The sequence below is a fragment of the Centroberyx gerrardi genome, chromosome 14, assembly GCF_048128805.1.
Source record: "Centroberyx gerrardi isolate f3 chromosome 14, fCenGer3.hap1.cur.20231027, whole genome shotgun sequence".
NCBI lineage: Eukaryota > Metazoa > Chordata > Actinopteri > Beryciformes > Berycidae > Centroberyx > Centroberyx gerrardi.
This window is the reverse complement of record NC_136010.1, coordinates 23,971,949-23,993,953: the sequence shown is the minus strand read 5'-3', so window position 1 is coordinate 23,993,953 and position 22,005 is coordinate 23,971,949. Positions and strand designations below refer to the sequence as shown.

At 37.8% G+C, this 22,005-nt stretch overlaps 1 protein-coding gene across 1 annotated transcript; it reads right to left on the bottom strand.

Moving 5' to 3' along the window:
• Positions 1-1,969: 1,969 nt before the first annotated feature.
• LOC139933468 (scavenger receptor cysteine-rich type 1 protein M130) lies at positions 1,970-19,281 on the bottom strand. Its single transcript, XM_078288104.1, has 20 exons — positions 19,224-19,281; positions 16,595-16,903; positions 16,110-16,217; positions 14,572-14,781; positions 14,164-14,313; positions 13,720-13,874; positions 12,843-12,993; positions 12,247-12,546; positions 11,046-11,354; positions 10,299-10,595; positions 9,371-9,670; positions 8,467-8,769; positions 7,153-7,422; positions 6,223-6,401; positions 5,931-6,039; positions 5,505-5,639; positions 4,630-4,725; positions 3,946-4,125; positions 3,306-3,486; positions 1,970-2,737 (listed from the first exon to the last, which is right to left on the bottom strand). The coding sequence occupies exons 1-20, from the start codon at positions 19,279-19,281 to the stop codon at positions 2,719-2,721; spliced, it is 3,819 nt and encodes a 1,272-aa protein (XP_078144230.1). The 3' UTR covers positions 1,970-2,718.
• Positions 19,282-22,005: the final 2,724 nt, after the last annotated feature.

The window sequence follows — 22,005 nt, the reverse complement described above, 5'->3', positions numbered from 1 at the left end:
GACAGTTTACTATCCGAGTTGCCTGCCACCTATTTAATCTGCTTAAGCTTCCTGGTTGGATGTGTTCTCCCAAGTTTATTTATGTTTCTGTAGTCACTATATGTGAATTGGAGACACATTGCATTCGCACTTTGTTGTTAATGTGGTCAAATCCATCTCTGACCACCTCCGGATATTCACTGCAGATATTCACTGCATCTTGGGTGCATGTACACTTAAGATTTTATGTGTTTTTGCTCAATCCGATTACAATCCGATCACCCAGGATGCACATTAATGTCAGGTAGAAAAAGAGTCAAGACTGTCACTGTGAAGATTCCTAGAGAGTGCTGCATTAGCCTCAGTTGCTTGGTTCCCATTACGTGTCCAAAGAGTGCTAATCAGTCCCCGCTTACTAGTCATGACACTTTCCCTCAAAGCAAATAAAAACATTGCCTCTTTTCCCGCCTTGCTGTCAACACAAATGATTTATCACTTGGATTATAATTTCAAATAAATGATATCGCTTTTCAATTTATGTTTTAAGGACTTTGATATCCCTCTGGCCCTGCTGAGCTCCACTTGGTCTTGCTGTGGAGAAGTGGCTACTAAGTGACTTAAAAGCCAGAATGAAAATGTTACCCCTTTCCCTTTCCATGTATCGCTATGTCTGCCCTGTGTCTATTTCAGCTTCAACCCTCCAGCGGACTTAATCCTACATCCTGATCCCTCAGCAAGGCCCCTGACAGTGAGGCTGGGTGTGATGTTTACATATCGCATGAGGACCACAACTTACAAATTAGTCCCTTTGGGTATATCCTTGGTTCTGCGATCTCACTGGCCTTTGGATAACTCCCGGCAAAACATGTCAGTCTCTAGCAGGTCTGTCAGTCTCTTAAAAGCAGCACTAGCATGTCTGTCAGTCCCTTACGGATGGCCTTACTCATGTTAACATTGTAGCGAGCAGCTGCTCTCGTATGTCTTGACCATTGGGGGGAAATGTTTAAGTGATTATAAAGAATGTTGAAGTGCATGGACATGAAATCGTATTCTAAATGTCTGGAGCAGTGCTGTAGTGTTTGGATTTCGCGTTGCCTTTTTTTTTAGGCCGGGGTTGGCTTTGTGTGGCAGCTGCACAACAAAATCACAACAATAATCACAACCTAAAAAACGGAGAGGTGAGGAGACAGATTTAACTGCATGGCTGAATTTACAGGAAGTATAGCAGGCAGCATCAAGTAACTTTGAATCAGATGAATGTTCAGTAAACTGATGTTGTGTATTTCTCTACAGACCATGTCTTGTGTTGGAAATGGCTCATTGTGCTGTGTATCAAACTATAAATGGCAAAAAACATACAGTTTGATACTCAACATCAGAGCAATTTCCAAAGTCCAGGAGTCTCTGAGGAAGATGTGCTAGTAATGCCAGCCTGGCATTACTAGATAGAGAGTATGGGAGTGTTAACATACAGTAAACACAAATTCTGGGTGAAGGATTTTGTGTCCAAACACACTGCTATTAACAAATACATGTTTAGCACATCTTGAATGTGCTAATTCAAAGGTTTCTTCAAGACGACAATATTGCTCATAACTCCATAGACACGTGCACTGACCGCTGTGCAGTTGATGCGTTCATCAGACTGAAATGTGACTTCAAAGAGTAACACGAAACAGCAAGACATACAGCATCTTTACCAACACTGACAATGATAACTGACACTAACACAACGTGCTTGCTGTCTTTTTCTTCAGTAGTTCTTGTAAAACAGATAAATGAATAAATACAGTAGATATTACAGCTATATGATTGAACTTTAAGGATCCTAATTGCCTGTTTAACAACACATACTTCACTATACTAATTTATAATTACCTACTATTACCTGCTACTGGTGTGTACACCAACTGTATGAAGGGTAAAATGTCATCTAATAATGTGGAGGAAAACATTGAAAAATAAAACAACCAGGCATCTAAAGGCTACTTTAATAATTTTCAATGTGTTACATAAAACATTAAAATTTCAACCCTATGAAGCCATTTTGTTATCAGATTCTTCTAAAACACCACAAAAGGCTATTGGATGAAAACAAATTGCTGTCATTTTAAAGGTGACAACATAATAAACATATTCAAATAATGGCAATACAGATTAATAGCTAAGCTTATTCAACTTAAGTAAAAAACAGAACATAAAATCAAAGCATGTGGTATTATAACTTTAGGTTATCAGCTGCTGTTCTACACATTTAAGAGTAGGTGATATTTTTCATTTTTTGCCGTTTCTGTTTCTTTTTTTATGGGGGAATTTCATGGTACACAAATATGTTTTGAGGGACACAATCTTGATATCATGGGCCTGAACACTTTTCAACATCTATAACACCAGACAGCAACCATTGGAGAAAAAAATACATCTACTTAATAAAATATTAATATGATACAAGCTCAACTATATACATCCAATTTCTTATCAAATTCTTGTAAAATACATAAAAAACATGCTGAATACAACAAAACTCATATCAATGTAATTTTACATGCGATAGCAGAATATAAGTGCTGATGTCAATAAGCCTCTGCACTAATCCCAATGAACACGAGCACATTTTAACATCTTATAAAAGCCATAAAATGAATACCAGGCAATAGCCATTGTAAAGAAAAAAAGAATCCTGTGTAAGAAAAAAGAAATTGGAACTTCACATTTTGATTGAAGTCCTTAGCACGGTTCTCACTCCCATTTTATACGCCTAAAGAGAAAGAACATACATTTTACCAAATGAATTGATGACAGGCCAACACTATAATACATAACACAAAAGTATGTAAAATAAGAGATAAAGCCAAATCTAGGTTTAGTGGAAATTATATAAAGCAATAATCACTATGTTGTGCACAAATTTGCACTAGAACACAATCAGTTGTATGTTTCTTCTGCATACAATACATATTTAAGACCCTGGAACATATACAAATGCTAGACATGATGTCCTTTTTCTCATTGATGAACTATAGAAAATCATCAGTATTTTTTTTATTAAATTTTTTTCAACTTTTTCAACACATTAGAATAGTTTTTTTGTTTTTGTCTTTTATCCATGGCTGTGTTCTGAATTCCTATCTTTTGTTGTTTGTCTGATAACTGGGACAGTCCCTGATAGGCCACTCTGAAACCACCGTGGAAAATTAGTTTTGGGTTTTAACAGTTGTGGTTTTGCATTTGGAGTCATCCAGTTGTTCCACTGTGACAGATCAATCAATCCTAAAAATGTGATTGGCTCTCATTTCAAATAGGTGTTCAGCCCAGGTTTGGCTCACATGTCTTGGTCAGGCTCCAGGTAGTCGTCCTCCCCCCGCACCGCCCCTGGTGGCGCCTCTGCGTTGTTTCCAGGTTGGGTTTTGGACCTGGAGTGGACCTCAACTTCGGTCTCCAAGGTCTCAGGGCTAGCAGCAATGTCGTCATAACCCTCCTGAGGGTCGTCCACCTCGTAGGTCACATCTGTTCAATAAAGACAAACAGAGACAATGGCTACATGTGATAAAAAAATAAATATTACATGGAGCTTTTGTAATTTTTCACATAATTTAAAGTGGTGACAACAGAGAGTAGCAAAATGGCCGAATATTTATTTACATGAAAATGTTGGTCGTATATTAGTGTGGATGAAATAATGTGTGACAGTATTTCATAGCAAGTTTGTATTGTATAAAATATACTGTCATATTTTTTAAATATTTTTATTTTATTTTACTATTACGTGCAATTAAAGTTATTGTGAGAGTGAGAATTTAGGGGATTCTCAGTATTTGTATTTGAGTTATTTCTACTTGTGAAACAGTGAGGACTTTCTACTACAGCAATTTATGCTGTCACTCTACGATTAATGCTTTTACGAAGGTTTTAACATGCTGATGTGCATGATAACAGTTATTAAAGTAGTTCAAAACTTTCCTGCACTTTGAGCAGGGGTGTTATTGTTGATGCAATCGGCTCCTGAGTCATTGGCGACGGCAGCCTGTCGTCCGCTGGCCAGCGGCAGAGCTGCAGCCTCGTCCCCTTCTTCAATATCATCATAAGAAAAAGAGGAAGCGCTCCTCGCATCGTTCTGTGTGAAAACTGCAGTCTCTGATCTGGATCCTGCGTGCGAAACAGCAACAGATCAGTTCAGTAGGTACAGCAGCGTACCACAGCCAATTCTCACCAGTGTTGTGGTTGGCAAATATTTTCACATTGTCCTACATTTTATCATAGGGTAATTTCCAAGAATATGAAAACAAAACAAAAAAAACAAAAACCTAGAATCAATCCAGTTAGGAAAGACAGAAGTAAGCTTTCTGACATATAGGAAACCAGTGCTTATGTTTTTTTTGTTGAGATCAAGTTTGATATATCACAACTTGCATTGGATTTTCTTATGTACATTTGTGAATGAGAATTAAGAATTGTAATTTATTTTAATTGGATGAGCATCAAAAACACTGCACCAGCACAATCGTACATTATATAATGTAGTGATAGAGCATTAACTCTCACCACTTGATTGTTTAAAATGTGTCACTGCATTTTAAAAAAGGCTTGCGTTACACAGTTAAAAAAAAAATGTAGTTGATCAATTTGTAGTTGATTGATTTTGACCCTTACCCCTGTCACTGAAGACTCTCATTTCATTTGCAGTGCTCGCAACATCCTCATAGTCACCACTTTCAAACGCCACCTCTTTTCTTGTTGAAAATCTTGCTAGATAAAAATAGCATTAGAAATTTATTAGAAATTTATTTATTAGAAACCTATTGCATATGCAAATGTATGCAAATGTATGTGCTCTTAGTATTTGAAGACAATTGAAAAAACGGCTGCAAAGTAGTACAAACATATGCATAAAACACACACACACACACACACACATTACGACAAGACCTTGACTTCTGTACACATTTCAAAGACAGTAACCTGTAACATCTTTGCTGCTATTCAGCATCAGGTTTAGAGCAAGCATTGGTTGTAAGAAATGTTGTAATTTTAGTTTTAGTCGCCAATGAAAGGTTGAACAAATATAAATGCTGAAAACTTCTTCATCTCTGAAATGTTCACAGTGGTCAAGGTTTTGTCAGAGTGCAGAAAGACTGGCCTCTTGTGGCTAAATGGTACCATTAACTCCTTTTACATTGGGATAATCAGACTGTGTGTCTCCTATTCACTTTATTGAAGTGCTGAACTTGAGTTTGAAGGGTAATTCATTAGAAGTGATAAAATTGTCAGCTGTTGACATAAAAACTACCACCTGCACAAGTAAAATTGAAACTGAAATTGCAATTCAATCACTTAAATCAGAGGCTTTACATTCAAACACTGTAAAAAGTTGCAATACACCAAGAAAATTATTAGTATGATAATCCAACTGTGGCCACTGAGCCAAACAGAATTTGCTATGTTGTTTTGAATCTTTTATTTTACACTGGTGAATCTCTTATGACTACCAATAGAGATGAGAGACTGTAACAGACTAAGATACTCACATTTGGCATTCTTGAGGATGCGTCCTCGCAAAAAGAGAAAGAGCAAAATCACCATAATCAGACACAAGCCTCCGAGGGAAAGACCCACTATCAGTGGGGTGGGGGCTTCAGGTGGGACGGTTGGGACCACATAACCTGAAATCACACACAGTCACATTGCTTTTGCCATACTTTCAGTCGCTCAGAGTCAGATGAGTAGGCCTAGTTGATTAAGCCGATTTATTTTTTGTGCCATGTTAATCCAATCAGAAATGGATTTTATGTTAGAAACAAGTTCAGTTTTATGTCATTTCATTATCAGCCGGGTGAGATCACATAAACTGATCTGTAAGCAAAACAATAATTCATTTGAATGGAATCAATCATTTGGGAACGATTCTGACAGATTTAGAAAACATTAGTCACAGTAGATCACAACATAATTACCGTCACAGTAGATCTCAGCTGGTATAGCTTTACCACAAGACTGTTGGCGGACACAATGCCTTATGTCGTTGTTATTTTCGTTGCAGATCAGTGTTGTTTCCAAGTTCACCTTAAATCAAATTTAAACTTGTCTTGAGCTTTTTTACGCAGTCGTACAACAGAATAGAAAGTTTTGTTTGACAACAAAATTTATTCATAAAAAAATGTAATATACAAATACAATGGTCAGGAGAAGACAGGAAGCTGAGCAGGGATTCACCAAGAGTTTACACAAGACAACACAAGAGTTTACCTTTTCTACGAGGTCGGTCCTAATGTACTCAGTAGCGTTGCCACAGCCAAGCGTGTTACACAGGAGGTTCTTAACACGGCTTGTGAGTGAGGTTATGAGACACACAGATTCCCACTTGTCTCGATAACTGACTTGAATCCGCCCTCCACACGTTCCTGTGGTGTTGATTTTGATACAGCCTGTAAAAATGAAGAAGAAATTTCAACTTAATTTCTTGCAGCTTGGGAAACAGTGTTTGATACAAACTACTTGAACAGATTCATTCATTTCATTTCATTTCAGACAGGAAGAGCACTAAAACATTTGACTACAATAAAAACAATGTTACTTTGAAACTTTTAACTGAAATTTTACTCTGCATGAGTAAATGATTAATTTCTCTTATCAAAGAAATTAAAAGAGCAACACTGAAAAAATAAAGTACATTGTTACATTAAAATGAAATTAATAAAATGAATGAAAATCATTAGGATTTTATGTGTTCCAACAAAATCAACCGATTACCCATTTTGACTGCAAATACATTCATGGGTAATTTTAAGCCCTAGGTCTTCTGAAGGTTTCCATTTTATGAAAAAAACATAACTCCTACTAACATAAAACCAGGAGTAAATACTTATATACTCAAAAATGAATGTTAATACATTCCGTAAAAAGCAGCAGCAGGGGAACAATTAACACAAATGTGTTATGCCACTGAAGAATGTTTGCAGCCCAAAATGTGTTTTTGAGTGCAATATTTTTTTTTGCTTGATGATCCAGCACCAAGTTAAACCAGTTGTGACACTTTTTAGCCCATTTGCAATAATAGAAATGATGTTCCTTTAGGCAGGGTGGCAGGGGGTTAGGAGGGTGGCCCACCCTGCCTATTTGATGGTTTAAAGGTGGATCTTATACCAAATAGCATACCTAATAGGTCTTCTCACTCACCTGTACAGTAAACAGACACCAATCCTCCTGTACACGTTCCTTTGGTTGTCATGCACTGCCCAAGTTTGGCCTCATTACCTTCACAGCTGACATGGTTCACAGATCCAACGCTCACGGCGGTAGATTTCAGAACAGGGAGGGCGTTGCTACACATTTGGTCTTGACAAACTATTTGTGCATGTTTCTCGTCCCAGTTACTATGGCACACCCCAACATTGTTGATCTTCACCTCACCATAACAGTGCTGTGAAAGGCTGACATTGGGTTCACCTAGGAAGGAAAACAATGAGAAAACAAGAAATGAAAATTAATCAACATAAAGGAGCAAAGAAATATGCTTTTTAATCCTCTGTGAGCCCAATCTGCTAAATGTGGGATAACACTCTTATCTGGGTCACATAGAACTGTCTTTATTCTTGTACAAATGAAGCTGAAGTGGTTTCTGAAGTTTTACTGAGGCCACTAGATATGATAAAGTCTGTGTAAATGACACCTCATTCAATAGCAATTGACTCATTGCAGGTATTTGAAATGGTATGGCTTTCAATTTGCACCACAGTATAGAGAAGGGATAGGCAACCATGTGCAATGGAGGGCCGAGTGTATGTAGGTTTTTATTCCAACCAAACACTACAGAAGGTGATTTCACACCTTCAACCAGGGGAACTAATCAGTGAAACCAGCTGCTGTAGTGTTTGGTTGGAATTGACTGCATTTCTAAATGTGTCATTTGTTAATCTCAACATAATTTAATTCACATGATTGAATTTTGTGTTTTTGACTAAACTGATCATTTTGCCACTGATCCATCTGATTCATTTTGTGTTTATAAAATGTCAGCTAACCATCACTGTCTTGTTGTAAACACATCTGATTAGCACACTGCCTAATGTATCTAGTAGAAGCTAGCATTAGTAGTAGCTGGTAGTTGCATCTAACATCAGTTGCTTTGCTAAATTAGCCTGCTGGCTTGTTAGCTACCTGTTTTGGAGTAGAGACTAGAGCTAAAGACAAGACACTTTACTGTGTCACAGTAATCTATATTTGGAAACAAATCCACCTTATCAGACTGTTCACTTTTACTTATGTTACTGAATTTACCTACACCCACCACCACAGCAATCTTTCAGGTATATTTCCTTTTCCAGTCCAGTTTTTATATATTTGACTATTATTTGCACAGCCAGTTCTCCAATATGGACCTCCATTATGGCGCCAGATGTGGTTGCTAGGAGATTTGCGGCACAACTGCAAAGCCTCTACATTCATTTGTCAGCATACTTTATAGTAGTTTGTAGTGATAATCTGTTTTACCTTGACAGTAGACATACAGCTGCTCGTTCAGTGAGGGTTCTTTTTCATGTTCACAGTCCCAGATGTTTCTTGGACTATCTACTTGTGTACAGTTGAAACTTTTCCCCCACATAGTGTCGCTGGAAATCTTCTTTGAAGAATTCTTTGATCCAAAGTTGCCACAGTTCAGATCCTGGCAAAGCCTCTGGCCCTCTTTAGCTGTCCAGCCTTCACTGGAAACAGAAACGTTTTTTCTCTCACTGTAAACATACACATGTCCCTCACAGGCCTTTCCATCCACGATCAGGTTCATCTTCCGCCAGTCTAAGACAAGAAGCAGCAGTGAAAGAAATATTCACAGAGTCTGAGGTAATAATAAATCTCACAAAATTTTGTGAAATGAGCAAGAATTCTGAAACGCAGATTACGTGTTGTGGACACAAATAATGTAAAGATTATGTTGCTCCACCATGGAAGGATTATGTAACAATAGCACAAATTGGACTTGCCATTTCCACAGGCTTGTCATGTGAAAATACTAATGGTTAAGTTTAGGCAAGTAAAACAACTTTGTTTAAGGTTAGGGTTAAGGTTAGGGTACAGTTCTGGTCAGGCCTAAATAAGAAACACTTGAAATGAAAACTTCACTCAGAGAAAGAAAACTGTCACAAAAGTTAGAAATTGAACCTGAGTCGTCAAAGTTGAAGGCAAATGTATCCGCCAATGTCAAATTACTCCCTGTTTCTAGTCGTGTTTCCTCCATGTAATCCTTTTATGGTGGGGAAACATATTTCTCTCACTATTAGCAGATGGAGCATGTCATTTGCCTTTTACGACATTGTGCTCAGACCAGGCTGAGCAGTATAGTGTTAATGAAGAAGACATTTTGAGGGTGACCAATATGGGACCATACCAAGGCACTTACCAGAGCACTGGAGACCACCAGGAGTGCAAGAGGAGGTGTGGGAAACAGCACTACACGCTGCTAATGACTGGTTGTTGGCATCACATTGTAGGTTTGACACAAAAGGTTTGTCTGGTGTAGGTCCGAAGAAATTGAGCACTTTGAGACCCTGTCCGCAGCGCAGCTCACTACAGATGGTGTTTCGGACATTGATGTCTTCCAGAGCTTTTTTACAGACTGGGCGCCACTGGTCTTGATAGTACATCTCCAGATTTCCAGAACAGTTATTTCTGGAAACCTTGAATCTGGCCTTGAGACTACCTGCATCAAAACAATGATAATCACAGAGTTAAAACCGCTCTGTGGCATCTACACTCAGGCCTTAGTACATACACCCACACAATAACTTAGACGTCACAATTGTGCGAGTGAAATGATATTAGTATTAATTTTCCTTACAAAAATCTATGGTTAGAGCGATATATTGGTTTATATTGTATGGTGTACTGTCACCAATATCATTAGTATTAGTATTATATTATTATAAGTATAACAATTTCATTAGTTTGGTTTCTTTTTCCACCCTGCCAAAATGTAATTCTGGGGGAAACACTGATCTCTTGTAATTTTTTGGGCATGAAAATTGTCAAATTGAAAGATATTTAATATCGGCACAAAATATTGGCTATGTGCAAAATATGGGTATCAATATTGGCCTTCAAAAGCCCATATTATTTGAATCCTACAATATACCTCTAACATTGGCAGTAAGTGCTAAATCAGGATAGGGAGCTATAGGGGGACCTGAAATTTGAAATTTAGATTTCAGGATGGTGGGAAGACATGAGGCATTCAAGCTGACAAAAAAGATGTGGCTTAGCAATCTAACAATAATCATATTTGTTGATATTTTGCTGTTATTATGAATGTTTTTCAAAGTGTCGGTTACCTGAGCAAGCAACATAGACTGGGTTGTTATTACAGTAGTTGTCGCTGTTTATGACAATGCTGCTCTCGTTCAGGTTGGTGGTCTGCTGCGTAGTGTGCAAACTCTTGATGGTGACTCCAAATTCGTTCTTTTTCAGGAGATCAACAGGTAGGATGTTGTTCCCACAGCCCAGGTTTTTACACAGCAACTTAGACTTGTCGTCTGTCCAGGAGTCTGCACACACACCACCACACTTTCCTTCCGCACACATTTCCACCTTCCCCCAACACTGGTGTTTCAGGTTCACCGTAATGTTACCTGTTGAGTAAATCAAACACCAAATAGCAAAAGGGGTCATGAAGATGTTTGCAGACTGGTATCAGCAGATTATTGGTTTCAGAATGAAGGCAAAGGAGAAACAAGTGAAACGTGTCATCCCCCATGAATGATGCAGGCACCCCTTGGGCCAATCTGTAGCAAGATGTATCATCCTTCCAAGTTCTGTTACATTCAAAATAGTGATGGTGCCCCCATCAGGTCAATCAGTGTATTTTTTAAAATGCAAAACACAGGTCCAATGCATCAACCCTCCAAGTTTCGTAAAAATTGGACCAGCTGTATCATGTTTGAGTTAAAAAATCTCACCTTCAAATATCAGTGACATAAACACATGACAGCACTTATGGAGTTTTTTGGCACCATGAATGCAATGCAGAAGAAAGGATAAAACAAAACAACACATATTCAAAAATGAGTGTGTTACATTACCTGAACATGTCACAACAGCAATACTGTCGTTGGATGCCGTTCCATTGTATTTTTGGCAGTCAGTGAGAGAGTTATCTTCGGACAAGCAGTTGTAAGACTCATGCCAAACATCATTTTTCATGCCAGCGCTAGGAGAGATGAAGGTATAATTTGTGACAATCCCACAGTGCATCTGTCGACACACCACTTTGGCGGCCTCGGTGTTCCATGTCTCTTTGGACCCTGAGAGCCAGTAGTTCTTCTCGGCATACTCTATCCCCACCTTGCCAGAACAGGACCCATCTCCCTTCAGAAACACCACCTTGTGCTCTGACCGAGGTGGGGTGGGATGACGGCAAAGAAAAGAGGTGGTTAAAATAATTTATTGGGATACATTTACGTATGAACATAGAGAAATCTTAAGCTAGTATTTACTGGTGCTTTTTCGTTCGCGTTATGTTTTTAAATACGAAGCAACTCATGGACCTCGCTCGCTCACTCACTCACTCACTCACTCACTCACTCACAGTTGGCCTATCTGACCCCTAGTGGCCTTTAGGAGGCATGGCAATGTCTACTGACAACACACTGAAGCAGGATCATTGACTCCTCTCTGCAACACTGCTGAACGGTGTAGGCTGCTTCGCATCTGTGACACTGTGTGTCCTTGTTTCATAAGAGTTGTGAAAACAGTGATATCTTCTGGAGTTCTTGCAATTACTTATTTGCAAGAACCATGTCAAAATGGGTCATCGGTTGATTTTGGTGCCATGATTCTATAACATATACATTCTTGATGATTTCCTTTTGAACGTAATAATGTACTTCAGTACTTTTTCAAAATTGCTCTATTAATATCTTTGGTAAGTAATCTTACTGTTGCTGGAGTCTTACTTGATTCAAATTATTTCAGTACTCTTCCCATCTTGCAGCTGGCAATGAAATTAATCAATCTGTTTTAATAGTTTGTATGAAATAGTTTCCCAAACTGCAAGGAATAAAGTGGATTTCTTTCTACTTATTTTTTTTTTTTTTTTTTACAGTTTCCACTTAAACACCCTGAGAAATGTGAAGGCCAGTTTCAGGTTCAGTTGAGTCCCTTTTAGCGTGCATCTCTAATCTAGCGTACACAGACATATATAGATGGAAAAGAAGATTGAGAGAAATCGTGAGACATTCAGGCAGACAGATGGCTAGACAGACAAACAGAGAAAAGATTCACCTTCGCAGGTTATTTCCACTGCCTCCCTCTGAGCGGAGTTGAGTTGATTTGTGAAACAATCAGATATATTCTTGGAATCTGAGTTGCAAGTCAAAATTTTATCCAGAAATTGGGCTGAACCTTTGGAGAATTTGTCAGAAGACCTTTTTGCATTCCCACATTTCAGGAAATTGCAGACTTTATCTGAATTGGTATCAGTCCATCTGTTTTTGTCAACCCTTTTCCACTGGCCTTTATGATTTATCTCCACTCTCCCAGCACATTTTCCTAGACCGTCTGACAAACGCACATCCGGACTTGCTGTACAATGACAGAGAGAGATTTGATAACATAATGAGAAACAATAAACCATCAACTGCATGCATTTGGGCAGACACAACTACATATAACTGAACATCCGTATCACAACATGTCATCACATAACCAGTTCTCATCTTACTCAACTTACTAAGCAATGCTTTAATTGTTGTTCTGGTTTTAACTTGCTGCTGCCGTCTTGGCCAGATCTCCCTTGTAAAAGGGATCGTACATCTCAACCAGGACAAGAAACACGTCATACTGCACCATATGATGATGTCTTCTGTTCTCTATCTCACCTGCACAGACTACGTAGGCGATGGAAGGGCATAAGAAACCTCCGTTGTCATGCTTGGCCTTACAGTGCCACAGTGAAGTCTCGTTGCCAGAGCACTTCACATGGTCCAGTATCGCTTTTCTGCCTCTCGAGGTTGTTGTTGCATCAATCATCTAGAAGAAAGCATTTATGATACTCTGAATACTCTGTTATACATTCATGACAGAGAAAAGTTTGATGAAAATTTAAAACGTAAGTATTTGTGACATTCTGAAAATCATGTTCTGAGAAAGCTTTTTGATAATTGAAATGTCTAAATAAAAATATCTTTGTTGCTCTTTCATTTCCTTGATTGCACTGTTTTACATTTTACACAAGATATTGTGTGGCTTTGCTAGGATTTCGGCTAAGGCCTCTTTCACCCCACATCTTGAAACAGTATTTTCCGTTCAGGTCAGAAGTTGTAGTCACACCAGTGAACGCGGTCCACTTCAGACTAGATATGTAGCAAACCAAAGCTTATGGCTCCAATATCAATTTCACTCACTCAAGGTTTATTTATTTCCTGAAAGGAGTAGGGAAGCTCTAAGGGAGTTTTGCGCTGACAGAGCACCCAGCTAAATTGCCAGTGGTGGATTATAGCTTAGTAGTAATAAGAATGTTTGTTAGCAGGATACTTTGAGTTACAAGTTTCATTTAGAGTTTAGACATAAAAGGAATAACAGACGCTACGCAAATTTGAATGACATACCCAATGAACACTAAAAGGTGAAGAAGTTATGGAGAAACTGTTTAGAAAAACTCATTACTACTATGTTTTTACACAGACTAAAAATGTTTTAATAGTGCCACACAAACCTGACACTGTGGGACATTCACAAGAAATAATGAAAGCTCACCTTCCCACAGCCTAGCTCACGGCAAACCATTTCCCCATTCTCTTGATTCCACTTCGAGGCGCACACAGGCCACAGGCGGCCAGAATGATTAACATGTACTTCACCGTAACAGTGGCTATGTATCTGGCCATCCATCAGTGTTATATGGACTTTGTCTGTCGGAAGAAAAGAAACAATAAAAAAAAAACTGGTCCTGATGTCATTTGGTTCAACATGGGACTATAATAGTGTGTAGCAGGCTGCACTGATTTTAAAAATCTTTTACCAATTCCAAATCCATTTAACATCATAAAAAAAAAAAGTGAACCAAATGTGAAAGTCAACCAAATAGTTGCTAGGAGGGCTGTTGTGGAAATGATGCAGTTGGATATTAATAAGTTGCATTACCTGAGCATGTCAGTGACACATGTTGGTCTCTGTCACAGACATGACTGACATTGGTACCACAGTGCATCTGTCTGCACCAGAGATCAGGCTTTGTTAAATTGCAGGATTTAACAGGATTCCAAACGACATTGTCGTCCTTCTCCATTGCCTCCTCCAAAGTCCCAGCACAGGCATTGTCCCCACCTCGCAGCTGCAAGCGCTGATGATCTGTTTAAAATAAACCATTATATATTAATTCACTGACATGTTGCAAGTTAGTTATATCCTGTGTGTGTGTGTGTGTGTGTGTGTGTGTGTGTGTGTGTGTGTGTGTGTGTGTGTGTGAGAAATCCATTTTGTATGCGCCTGAGTGAATATGTGCACATGTATACATTCCTGTGTTTATGCTTATATGTACCACAACCACTGTACATGTGGCAAGACCTAAACAGAACATATCAATGCAGTGAGATAAAAAAAACTTACCGGAGCATATGACGGAAGCAGTGCTTTCGCAATGTGAAGGTGAATTTTGAGATGCACACTGCCAGAGATGCTCCTCATTATCGGTGCTTGTACACTGGACAGATATGGGATTCCCTTTGGAACCCTTTGGAGTTATCATTTCAGCCTCAGGAATCTCCTTGACGTTGCCGCAATTGAGAGTTTTGCACAAAAGCTTGGCTGCACGCTGATCTTTATGCAGGAAGAAACATACATTACAGAGTAAATATGTATGTAAATAAATACATTTATTTTGAGTTGTAGTACGTATTTCTCGAAGCTCTGTTCCATTAGTGAAAATGATTTCCACAACTGGTATGAAACTGATTTAAAGAAAAATATGTAAAGTAGTGCCTATTGCATCAAGCAACTCCAGTGTTGGGATAATGAAACGCTCTTATAAAAAAAAAAAAAAAATCATTATTATAATAATAGTAAAACCTGATAATACTAATACCAATATTACTACTTCTACTACTACTAATAATAATAATAATAATAATGATAATAATAATAATAATAATAATAATAATAATAATAATAATAATAATAATAAGTAAATAACAAGTAAGTAGTAAGTAAATGATAAGTAAATCCATTCAAAATCATTCCAAGGTGCAAAAGCATGTGACTGCAAATTTAACAGTGAGCATTAAATTACAGAAAAGACTTATATGGATGCTACATGTGCCTAAAATAAAGTAATAAAGAATAAGAATTAAAAAAAAAATAATAATATGAGTAAAATTACTTTTGAAAAGGACCCCAGAATGGACAAGGGCCCAAAAATTGCTACAGCTCTGAGACTGATATTTAAGGAGACTAATAATTTCTTGCAGCCCAAACTTGCTGCCAAAGGCCCTTAAATTGCAATCACAATGGGAGAGTATAATAACTGATGGGAGCATCAGTAATGAACAAGCAGAGCGGTTAAAATGTGTATCATTGGGTACTGTAGTGCCATAACAAGGGAGAATGTAAAGTCCCCCATAGTAAGGCACTTTAAGGAAGCCGGCAACCCCATCTCTGCTTTGACCTTTATTGCTTTTGAGCAAATTCATTGCACAAGAAGAGGGGATGACATAGAGAGACGCCTTTTACAGCCTGAAAGCAAAGGGATCCTTTACCTCAAAACACTTCAACCCTCTGGGCTTAATGAGGAAATGTTATGTTTTTTTTGTTATTATATTCATGTTTGCTACATTCCTTGTATTTAATTACATTTTTGTCTCTCAGCCATCCCTCCATGTGGGATTCCTCTTTTGCACCTAATGTCTGTAACTGTCCTGTCCCTTTTTTGTGTCAGTTGTCCTCTTTTGGATTTCTTGTTTTTTTTATCAGTGTGCTTGTTCTTGGTGGATTCTTGTCAGATTTTGTCTGTGACTTTTGAACCCACGGTCCTGAGGCAAACCTCTGAAATCATAGGACTTTTCCTTAGAGCGCAGACATCTTTCACTTGCTGTACTACCATCAGAAAGAGTACCATTCAGTTGAAGTGTATACATGTAGATCACTCTTACCCCAATTATCTCTACAAACGTAGCCTTGAGAAGTTTTCCCATCTGCAGTTTTGGTGTACTGGACAGCTCCAGCACATCTAAATGTATCCAAACTAAAATCGATATTACCTAGAAGAGCAAGAAAAGGTAACAGCCAAATTACAGCAAAAGTGCGCTGTGGGAAAACATCCAACAACCACAAAATAATAACAATAATAATACTACAACTAATAATACTAGCAGTAGTAGTAATGGCAACAACAACAACATACATAATAATAATAATAATAATAATAATGTCATATTTATCACACCTTTTTCATAACATTTTCATTTATCATTACCATTGCTTTTAGCACACACATTTTGAATTGAGTGACTTTCTGAAGGAATGCATTTTCATGTATACTACAAAAATGCCTACAGTAGCAAATACGTCACAAATAATAAAGAAAATATCTATGTTCTCTAGCTCCAGCAATGTTGAAATTGAAGTGCAGCCTTACCAGAACATATAATATTTCTCAAGCTGCCCGTGGTGTATTCACTGACGCCCCAGCCAGGACTGTCACAATTCCACAGCTGGTTCTCAGTCCCAGAGCATTTCAGATCACTGAGCCAGACCTTGGTTTTATCTTTGGGCCGTAGGATGTTCCTGGAGTTGACATACTTCCCACAGCCAATGCTCCTGCACACCACCTCTGAATTGGTCTTGCTCCATCCGGTATCTCCCACGATGCCCCATGCCTTGTCATGGTAGATTTCAATGTAGCCCTCACACGGGTTGCTACCTCCCTTAAGGATCAGCCTGTCATCTGGTTACATGTTAAGGTGATATCGTCATGGGATAAGTCCATTGTTTTTGACCTGGTAGTCTATCATGCAGCACTGTACTTATAAATGTACATCTGTAAACATTTTCACTTTCTGTCATACACTGTTTGTGTACATACGGTAGATGTATTTGCGTACCTGCTTTGTGTACACTTTATTATCAAGACGTAAATATAATCTCTAGGAAGCAGGTAAATGAGTTGTCAGTTTCACGGGTCCGCAATTTCCTAATAATTTCCTAGAAAGGAACTGTTCATTCTTAGTTTCCTGGAAAGAACCGTGACATTATGTACTAATTACAGGGAAAATAGAGGAAGAGTTCAATGGTGGAGTTGATGAGTACCCGGTCATTTCTTTCAGAGTTTCCAAGAAAAAAAACATGAAATTATATAGTAGTTATTAGGGCTGAACGATTTTGAAAAAATATCTAATTGCGATTATTTTGACTGATATTGCAATTGCGATATGATTTGTAATATTAGCGGGAATGATAATTTTTACATCATTTTTCTCATTTTCATTGAAAAACGTATTAAAATGATTATGGTGTGATTTTTGCGGGGATCTGTACCAACCAAAGATGTTTTCTTAAGTCTGTACAATATGATGTGTAGGCCAGGACATCTCTGCAGCATGACAATATTTAATTTAAAATGGTATTTTGACACACATTTCGCCTTTAACAAATATTGCGCCTCCTGCGATTTGAAAATTGCAGTAGGCCATATTGCGATTTTGATAAAATTTCGATTAATTGTTCAGCCCTAGTAGTTATATAAAAAAGGTCAGTTTGGCTGAGTTGATAAGATACTGTAAATTTCTAAAAGAGTTTCCTGGAAAGAACTGCAAATCTATAACATATTTATTGGAAATTTGGAAATTGGACAATATTTCTAACATTGTCTTTCTAGAATTGCTTTGGCACAGTTTGCTTCTTATATTGGTTTTTCCAAAGCATTTGAAAACTTTGTTTTGATGTATTGAAAACCTCACACTTCAGTATGTCTTTTGATGGTGCGTTGCTACCGTATGATCTTGTTAATAATATAATAATAATATTTTTTCCACAGATAGATAGATAGATAGATAGATTTTTATTAATGTGTCGTGCACCACATGGTGCCCAGCCCGTATGGGCTTACAAGACATAGAGGCGTTGCGTTCCACCAAACAAACAAGAACCAGAAACAAATAATAATCAAAACATACAAATCAAAGTCATACATTCAAATAAACACCTTCTCCATTCTCAGTTTCCATGCTTTCCCATTGAAACTGGCCACACTAAAAACTTCCTCTCTGAATAACCATCATTAGCTTTATGGCACTTACTCTTGTTGTTCTCTCCTGACTAGATCCTTGCTTGTGTTGTATTAAAATCTCATACGTACGTGGCTTGGATAAAAGCGTCTGCCAAATGGGAAATTGAAAATTGTAAAACAAATATATTCAGTAGAGAAACATAAACTTTAGAGAACATGACTTGTTTATGAACAGTTGTTTTTTTTGGGCTTTTTTTTTTTAAAGTGCAAGGGGTAGAAAACTGGAACCTCTAATGGAAGAATTAAGGCAAATTCATCATCAGTGAATAAATACTTTACCAATATTCATGATTTACAATTAACCATGTGTTACCCAAACAAAAGGCCTTCTCAGCATTGTTATTATTATTATTATTATTATTAGTAGTAGTTGTAGTAGTATTTCACTGATGACGGAGTGGCTTGCCTTGCCCTTTTTAGGAACTTTTACCTTAAAGGAACACTTTGCCGATTTTCAACCAGCTTTGTATCATTACAATGTCGGTAGTATATGCAAATGAACAATGTCTATGGATGCGGGCATACAAAAATGAATAAGTACAATCTGTAGTTCGAATAACAGCCATGCGAGCCGGCGCAGCTTCAAAATCTGTTATTCTTCCGAGAACCAATGACGTCACTGGTTCGCGGCAGTACAACAGATTTTGAAGCTGCGCCCCGGAGACACAGAGAACATTAAAAAAACCTGTTGTTTTTCACACTATATCCCGATTTCGGATAGATAGAGATATGGTTGAAAATCGGCAAAGTGTTCCTTTAAGTACCTGTAAAACATTTTGAGTTCCAGCAAGAAATTTTCTCCAAAACTCTTGTTTCTCTATAAAAAAGCACCTGCCAAAAACAGATGTTAAGCAGCACGCGTAGTTATGGAAGATTATTGTTTTCTTTCCTCAACATCTGCTAAAGCAATGAAATCACTGTCCAACTGTCATTAGTCAGAAATAGACAGTTAAATCTGGAGAGAAAAGCTTTAACTTGCCTTCTGAGGCCACCGGGTCAGGGGATGCTATGTAGAGGAGCAGCAGGAGCGACCACATCGTCACAGCAGCTCCTGGCAGAGTGAGGCAGAGGGATGGTCTGCACAGGTTTATAAGGCGGAGGATGTGCTTCAGGCTCAGCTAAGCACTCCCGCCAAATATGAATATAAGCTGTGAATGACCTGTCCAAATGTCACAAAGGCGGTGCTGGGAAGGTAGATCGTTTCCCTGTGCATTTCCCCCCAAATATCTACTTGGACCAATGGGGATGCTGTGAATTATTTTTGCCAACAAGAGGATGGTGTCCTTCATGATCTGCTCTAAAATGGATCCCTAAGCATAGGTAAATGATGCAGTGATCAAAAGCTGCTATATGTTTATTATTATCCTCATTTATCATTTGATATTACATGTTAGTATGACTGAAATGTCATCTGGTGAGATATTTTCTTATCTCGATCAGTGAGATGATGGGTGGGATATTTTCTTATCTCACTAGACGGGTTTGATCTAAGCCATCTCTTCACACATGGTTACACAGTTACATCTAAGGTGGAAAATACTTCTTTTTTTATATTTAGATATACATAACAATATTCATCTGTATGACAAGACTATTTGTCATAAATCAGCGTGTAAAAGTCAACACAAACTAGTGTTTATAAACAGTATGTCCAATCAACACTGAAAAAATGTGCTGCGTATCACTTTGTTCATTCTTATAAAGTATAACTCAGATATAACTTATTTTTGCTTCATTCGCACAATCTGGAAACACTATTAACTTGTACAGAAAACGACCATATTCATAGATACAACACACAATCTGGACTCTTATCACAAAAATAATAATACCAATAGCCTACTATAATGCCACAATTCAACAAACTCTCTGAAATAATGGTCCTTCAATTATACTGCAACTTATACTGTGAATGGTAAATATTTCTTTTTTCTTAAAGCCCACGCTTAATTGTAAATGCATTTGAGACAAATGTCCTTATGTGAAAATACCTTGACGTAGTTTTAATATTTTTTTCCATGAAACAAAATACCGGGGTCTGCACTTCGGGTCAGATTTTAGATGTGTGTGTCATCCAGGCTGTGGTTACAGGTGCCAACTGACGTGTCTCAGTGTAGAGCTGTCGGGCTGTGGCTTTGTGGTCGGAGCTCCTGAGAGCTGTTGCACATAATCTAGACCATCACTAGGCTAAAATACGGGTGGGAGAGGAGAGTAACACTCTTTCACAACTGCTCTCAGAGTGTCCTTGAGCAAGGCGCTGTGTGAATGTGAAGCGTGGCGTGGCGGAAATAGAACAAGTGTTCTCAGTCTTACTTCTCTGGATAAATCAAATTTAGGAGCTCAAATCTTCATTAAAGGGAAAGGATAGATGGCATGAGAAAATCTAAATCAGAAGATAAGAAATGCAAGAGCATAATGTTTCTAAGATCTTTTTAAAAAAATAGCTCAGGGTTTTTTTTCAATGTTTTAGCTGTAGATCGTCTGAGAAATGTGACACATTTTTGAGCTTCTTTGTCAAATTTTTTTCCAACAATTTCCTATTCCCTTGATATTCTGCCCAATGAATTTCTTAGGGAAATCCCTGAAATGGTTTGTCTGTATATCTTAACAATTATAAATCCACCCAATTCATTCTCCTAACAGTAAAAAATAACAATAAAATAACAGACCAATCTGTAAATTACCATTCCTGTCCTCGGTTTTGGAAAAATAGCTAACCAATTTGTTACTGCTGTGAGCAGCGACGGTTTCTTTGGGTTTAGAGTTGAGACAGTGAGACAGCTCTTCTCAAGGTGATGAATGGCTTGCTTTCAGCAGCTGATGTGAGAAAGTCCTCAGTTGTAGTTTTCCTAGCTCTTACCATAGCTTTTGACTTCATTCTCTCCTACCTGAGCATCTGGATGGGCATCTCTGGTACTGCTTTACAATGATTTTTCTCACACCTAAGATATAGCTTTCTCTGTTGCTATTGGAGAGTCCAGGTCAACGCTGGCCAACAGTTACCTGTCCATTCTGGGTTCAATCCTTTTTTCTATATTTATGCTATACCCATGGGTCATTGAATTCACAAACATAATATTAGTTAACAATTTGGAATTCCACTGTTTCACTAGTTTGGGATGTTTTGACTGTGAAAAGAATCAGCATCTAAAAGCTCTTTACTGCATATGAGCTTTAGATCTCCCATTCCCACCTTCTGCAACTCTGGATCTAATAAATATGCTGACTGATATTTAATAATAGTCTACACCCATTTGAGTTGTACATTTATCGTCATTTGTGTTCTTGGGTAATTCCATTAATAATAATTTAAAAAAATGTCTGTAACCATCATGTGCAATTCCCATACAGACAAGGAAATTACTTGGCAAGCTTTAAAAGGATGGTGAAAAAAATGGCTGACGGATAAGATTCCTCACAGAAAGCCATTTTAGTGGCATCTTAGTTTATTTGATTTTTGGTGACAATTTTGGTTTTATGTAGAATTCATGAATTGTTTATATTGTATAAGATGTACAGTATTTGTATATTACTGGTCTGTTGTTGTATTTATTGTTAAATTGAGTCATTGACACTGTGCTTCAACTGCTGGTTATGCCCATATAGCCTTCTTGGACTAGAGGACCACAATGGAAATAAGTCTTGGACTTTCTTGTGTTTCATCCTAGATTGTTTTTTAACCATATATGGAACTTGTTTTAAAAATAATCAAAATCAAATCAAATCAAAAAGTTGGGTATTGGCACAATAATGAGAATGGC

Bases quoted from the DNA above. Each gene is read 5' to 3' on its own strand.
- LOC139933468 (XM_078288104.1), bottom strand. From the start codon at position 19,281: ATGTGGTCGCTCCTGCTGCTCCTCTACATAGCATCCCCTGACCCGGTG. The intron at 16,904-19,223 runs GCAAGTTAAAGC...ACATGTAACCAG, and splicing joins TGACCCGGTGGCCTCAGAAG to ATGACAGGCTGATCCTTAAG. The intron at 13,875-14,163 runs GTACCAATGTCA...TTCTTCCGACAG, and splicing joins GTGCAGACAGATGCACTGTG to ACAAAGTCCATATAACACTG.